Source organism: Rhincodon typus, chromosome 12, assembly GCF_021869965.1.
Source record: "Rhincodon typus isolate 14 chromosome 12, sRhiTyp1.1, whole genome shotgun sequence".
In the NCBI taxonomy this organism is placed as follows: domain Eukaryota; kingdom Metazoa; phylum Chordata; class Chondrichthyes; order Orectolobiformes; family Rhincodontidae; genus Rhincodon; species Rhincodon typus.
The window spans coordinates 36,924,192-36,930,471 of NC_063343.1; the positions used below are offsets into that span (position 1 = coordinate 36,924,192).

Genomic DNA, 6,280 nt, shown 5'->3' on the forward strand with positions numbered 1-6,280 from the left:
CAAGTCACTAAGCATTCTATCTCTTTCCCGTATTCTGTCTCGTCATTTTTTGATATCCGGCCTACAATGGTGATGTCATCAGCAAACTTATAGATAGAGTTCAGATGAAGTTTGGCCACACAGTCGTGAGTGTACAGGAAGTACAGTAGGGGGCTCAGTATACAACCTTGTGGGGCACTGGTATTGAGGATTGTCTATATTCACTGATTGCGCTCTATGGGTCAGGAATTGAGGATCCGGTTGCAGAGGTGGGAGCAGAGATCTAGATTTCTTGTTTTCTCTCCTATCAATCCAGAAGCCCAGGTAATGTTCTGGGGACCCAGGTTTGATTCCCACCATGGGTGGACCATGAAACTTGATTGTCAGAAAAGACCCATCTGGTTCACTAATGTCCTTCTGGGAAGGAAACTACCATCCTTACCTGGTGTGGCTTACATGTGACTCCAGATCCACAACAAAGTGGGAGAAAGAGATTTTCTCTGGTGGGGTAAACCTCAGCAGGGGACACAATTTTAAAAAAAAAACACGTGGGGTAGTTGGGCCATTTGGGATTGAAATCAGGAAACACATTTAAACACAAAGGGCAGTGGCAGGGTGAAACTCTCTTATCCAAATGTCCTTGAACACTGGTTCAATTAAAACGCTTAGACATGCAAAGGAGCGTTAGAAAAGTTGTGCCTGACATTTTCCATGCCAATGCTCACAGTAAACTGAGGATGTTTTGCAACTAAATAAATAGTAAAACTACAATTAACAAAATAATCTTGGATAAACTTATAGCAAGGCAGCAGGGTACCACAGAAATGCACAGGAAACTGCACAGGATCAACACAGCTCCCGGAGTCCGATCTCAATGCATACATACATTACTCCCACTCAGCAGCAGTGGGCTGCAGAGCGTCTGAAAAGCCTGTACTTTCCCATATAAATTAAATGAATAATAACTCGCTAAACTACTGCCAGTATTTATTATAGAGCAGAAAAAAGGTATTTAAACTGCAATATTCCTATGTTTGTTCATTTTGATTCGGTTTCGTGGTGGCAAGTAGCGTTTGCATGAGATAATTTTGACAGTGTTGAAGTTTTCTGCACAGAAACAGACACTGATCCTGAGCCTGCCAGGAGCTGCCGGTCCCAACAAAGCTGCACTCTGTGCTCTGCCCTCCAAATAAGACACGTGGGATGGCGTCATTCTCGTCGGTTCACTGCCTATATATCCAGAAGGCTCCAGTTATTCTTAACTCGCCGCCAGCCTGCAAGGAATATGAATAGTACTCGAGATATTTAACAAATCGCCTGTCTGGATTTGCCCCCGGCCCCTGACTGCCGACCCAGGTTTATTTTAAATTAAGGTGCCAGAGTTGATCTGGTTATTAGGGAGCTGGGATTCTGCCGGCAACTTTCTGAGAACGAGTCCATCAAAGCGCCGGCATTTGTTGTTTCTGTGCCGGAGGGGAACTGAAAGGTTGCACTTTTGCAAAGTGGTCTTTGCTCAACATGAGGATTTCAATCGCAGCTGCTCTCCTTGTTCTGGTCGCAGGTGAGTCTGCCTTTTACTTGGCGGGTTTAAAATAAAACACACAAAAGTATCGACGTGAATCGAACTGGGCGAGGCTTTTTGATGTTTGAATTTCGAACAGAACGTAGCAGTGCTAAAGGAGCGGCGCTATCTTATCAGATACCACGGCTGCTTTTTATTTTACAGAACTCCAAGGTAATAATGAGCACGGCCCTTTGTTTTTTCACTTTCTGAGGTGTTTGTTAGTTCTTACTACATTCACTTGAAAATCTCACTACCTGGTTGGTGAAATGAGGGGGATTTTGAATCGAGCGTCTGGTTGATGTTTTCGTGATCAAATTGTTGTTCCTCACAGTTTCTTGCCGTACCGCCATGGGGGCGGCGATCGAAGGCTATGAGAGTGAACTAACTCGGAGTCGCAGAAGAGGGGAGGCGGATATTATGCCCATGCTCGGAGAAGTTATTGAAGGGGAACCGACTGTACAAACAGCGGAAGGTCCACCCAGTGACCGGACTCCTGTAGTACCAGAAGGTAATGTTACAGGAAGATTTCCACCGACCTCACTACTGCAAGCCATTAACATGTAAGGTTACAAACTGCGGATTCTGCCCCCGGGAGCAGAATTTGTATTCCTGAACAAAATTGAACCAAGTTTTCTTGAGTGGGGGAGGGAGTATAGTGTCGACGGCACCTATTAAAAGCTCAGTGAAATTCGAGCTGTCTCTACCTTCTCCTTTTCGCATAATCATGTAGACACCAGTGTCTTGTTTGTTTTAAACTAGTGGCCCTTTACAAACCTGCGGGAAACTCCTCAACGACCGAAGTGGGCAAAGGAAGACGTCAAAGGAAAAACAGACGTGGCAAGAGAAAGGGTAAAAAGAATCCCTGCTACAGAAAATACAAAGATTTCTGCATTCATGGGGAATGTCATTATTTGAAGCATATTAAAGAGGTATCATGCAGGTATTCATTTTTATTTTCTGATCTGTTCGGTCTGTAGATGAAGGGATGGTTTCGTGTAATTTAAAGTGGGGGAGGAAAAGGGGACAATGGGGTAAATCTGGCCACGTAATTAACATCGAGATGCCTCCGGTGAGTGTGGGAAACAGACGGAAAAGTGGGAAAAGTAAACAGCTAACATTATATATATACCTGTGTCCCAGCAAGTCTAGACAAAGCGGATATCTCCAGCGCCTCCGGACCAAACAAGGAAACGGATAACGCTTGATGTTTAATAGCGCCAATTTAGTTTAATTTGTACTGTTGCTGTTGACGCAAAACGAGAGGTATTTATTTGGGAATTTTTGCCCTCAAAACTAGTCAAGCCAATGTCTCTTCACACCTTTTTACGTACGAGTTTCTGAAACTTGGAAGACTACTTTTAGTCGACAGAAAGTCTAGAGTATTAATGTTGCACCTCCAGAAATCAAACCGGCAGAATGAAATGCTGCTACTCAGACTATTCACTCTCCACTAAGGATTTAAGAATAAGTCTAATGGGATCACTGGTGATCCAAAAATTGAACTTCCATATATTTTTCCTACATGCATGAAAGTGCAATGAGTTTTGTTCAAAACATTTTAAGCAAAATATTAATGTATTATGTGATTTGCATAGTACTTAATACAACACAGGTCAGAAATAATTAATGAACAATAGCTATTTAATAAACATCTTTTTAGTTGAAGTCTTGTGACCACAACGACATAAAATTCAAATAGTTCTTATTACTTAATGTACTTTCCAGAGATATTTTGAAGCAATATTTATTTTAAGAAAGCAAATACATGCCACAGTTGCATATATTAACTTGTTATATATTTGTATATTTAGTAAGCAAATTAAAATGTACTTGATTTTAATTTAGGTGCTTTTCAGGATATGAAGGAGTCCGATGTGGTACTTTCATTTTAGCTGTCGAACATCCAAAAGATCCAAATGACAATACAACTACTCTGGCAATTGTGGCGGTGGTGCTTTCCTCCCTTAGTCTCACTGTAATCCTTATCCTTTTGGTTCTTGGGTGTGTAATCTGTATGTTTTTCTCTGTATCTTTTTAAAAACTGTTTCTAATTCTAGTGCATCACAAAATTATTTTAAAATACATAACTAATGTATTGTTTGAATAAAGAAAATGAAAAGAATTCCAGTAATCAAGCCGTTTTAATCATCATCTGAAAAATGTGTATCAAAATAGTTTCTGATAACTATTTATAGTTAACAATGGTTTTTAAAATAGATTTTTTTATCAAACATAAGCATGGCAGAAGAAAAGCCTGTGTGAAATAACTATATATATTTTAATATGCTTTTGCCATTGCCTTAAATCTTAATCTTTGTTTTTTGATTGATAGATATCACAGACGAGTTGCCAGTTATGATGTAAAAAATGAAGAGAAGATTAAACTTGGGAATAACAACAGTCACTGACTCAAAAGAAATGGTAAGCTATTCACAAATTATTCTGAGGATTCACATTACGTATAATACATTTTTTAAAAATGCAAGATAACATTGGGTGCATAATGTGGCCTCAATGTTTTTTGTGCCACATTGTTACAATCCACTATGGATTCAGGCCTGTTACCTACTTCCTAAACTCTATGTGGCTGCAAAGAGGATCCAAGTGGAGACCAGCTATTTTCACTACATATCAAGAAAAGTTAAGCAGAGGGTTACCAATGCACATTATTTTATCAGCTAAAGTAGTAACACAGCATGCCTGGGTGAAAATTGCTTAATGACACTTTGGGATGGGAAGAATGATGGTGCAAGATAACTAGTTTATAAAGCAGACAACTTGCCAGTAAAACGTAGTTAGTTTAAAAGTGTCCCTTGGTCATGGCATAGACAACTAACACAATGACTATTGGAATGAACTGTTTTTTAATATTCAAAGATTAGAATTAGTAATGTGGAACACATGGCCCACAGGTTGTGAATGAATCACCTGACCCAAAATGTATCTGTTTCCATTTGAAATACAGTTGCAAAATCAGTAAGGCCCTGATCAACAATTCCCAGTAAGGTGACTGGATTCATGAGCTCCATTTCACCCTTTTTTTGAAATGTACGGTTATCAGTTGAACATTGTTGCTGATGTGTGATAATACCAGCCTATTTCGTATCTGTCTTGCCATACGTTGAAATATAGAAGACAACGTTTTAACAAAATGGTCAAGTTTTTTTTTTTTACTGACCTTGCGTTTGTTCTCCAGTCTGATGTGAATCTTTTGGTGAACTGTTCAAGTTAAGGAAAGATTACACAAATATATTTTACTTCTTTAGAGATTTACCCAAGTACTTTACAAACCAAAGTGATCTGTCAACTGTATTGATAAAACAAAAGATGATATGACTCCCATTAAAAGATTTTTAAAAAGGGATGAGACTGCATTCTGAGTGATACCAGGGTAGGTATTAATTTACGGTTAAAATGTGTATTCCATGTGGTTGGGCTCATACTTCACAACAGCATGAAAGCTCCAAAAATGATTGTTGCAGGGCGGAATTGGTGCTAGTGTTGATGAAGTGACAATTTTTAAAGTCTATACCCATTTATCCACTACTATGACAAAAATGTGTACAAGTCAAGATGTCTATGTTTTTAAAGTAATCAATTCAATTGATACTTTTTAATTGCAGGTACAAAATGGCTACAAAATCTACCTCATTGATGGAAGAAACCATGAAAGAACAAGTGACTTTAAAAGAAAAGAGACAAAAAGTCAAATTGTTCATGTACTGAATGAGTAGAATAACTGCATCCATTGGGTGCATATCTATTCCCCAGCAACTGGGGAGAGTAGAAATTACAGTGTATCCACCACTTGTAATTTCCTATTATACTGTTAATATTTAAAACAACTTATTTATATTCATCCTTTAAATTGTCAGTATATATTTATTTTAGTATTATTTTATATCCTAACTTATTTTAGGTTATTTGCAGCTTATTTAAAGCATGTCATTTCTGCTGCTGCCTGTTTAAAATGTGTATGTGTTACTTTGAGATATGACTTTGTAAAGAAACTTCCCCAAAACACACAAAATAATAAAAGAACTTCAGTATGAATTGCTAATGTAAAATAAATGTGTTCTTTTTGTATAAGTCTGACTGTATGGATTTTGTTTATTTATTACAATGGAAAAAAAAAATCACTGACCAAAAATATCTTTGCAATGCACGTGCAGAAAGGGAAAACCACTGGTTTATAGTATTTTGTTATAATGTTAAAACATAATACTGGATATTGAAATATTAATGAACAGAGCTTTTTTGTATCGGTTATTTTCAATAAAGTAATATAAATGTAACTATTTCCTTGCACATCTAAAAGAGGTGGGGCAAGCTTCCTCTCTTGTTTGCTCAAATGGTGACTGTATCATTTAGTGTAATTATTCTAGAACACACTCCAGTCCCAACTCTCTGGATCTCTGTTGTATCATTACTCAAAGCTGGGGAAAATGTATGGCACTTGTAGGTGTACCTACAGCAAATGGACTGCAATGGTTCAAGAAGTCAGCTGACTACTACCTTCTCAACGGCAAGTAGGGATGGGCAAGAAATGCTGGCACTGTCAGTGATACCAATATCCCATGAATAAATTAAAAAGAAAATAAATACAGGATAGAAAGAGGAAAATGCAGACAAAGTTTACCATTTATTAGCTTCTATGCTCATACAGTAGCTCCTATTAGAACCACATTTACATCGATGTTAAGTGAGGATAAAATTGAGTACTGCTGTCTTGGATCC

General features: G+C 38.0%; 1 protein-coding gene across 1 annotated transcript; it reads left to right on the forward strand.

Annotated features, from left to right (window-relative positions):
• Window positions 1–1,197: 1,197 nt before the first annotated feature.
• LOC109933026 (proheparin-binding EGF-like growth factor) lies at window positions 1,198–5,838 on the forward strand. Its single transcript, XM_020532050.2, has 6 exons — window positions 1,198–1,540; window positions 1,875–2,051; window positions 2,303–2,483; window positions 3,389–3,544; window positions 3,876–3,964; window positions 5,167–5,838. Exons 1-5 carry the CDS (start codon window positions 1,498–1,500, stop codon window positions 3,949–3,951), a joined length of 633 nt encoding a protein of 210 aa, XP_020387639.1. The 5' UTR covers window positions 1,198–1,497; the 3' UTR covers window positions 3,952–3,964; window positions 5,167–5,838.
• The last annotated feature ends 442 nt before the right edge of the window (window positions 5,839–6,280 follow it).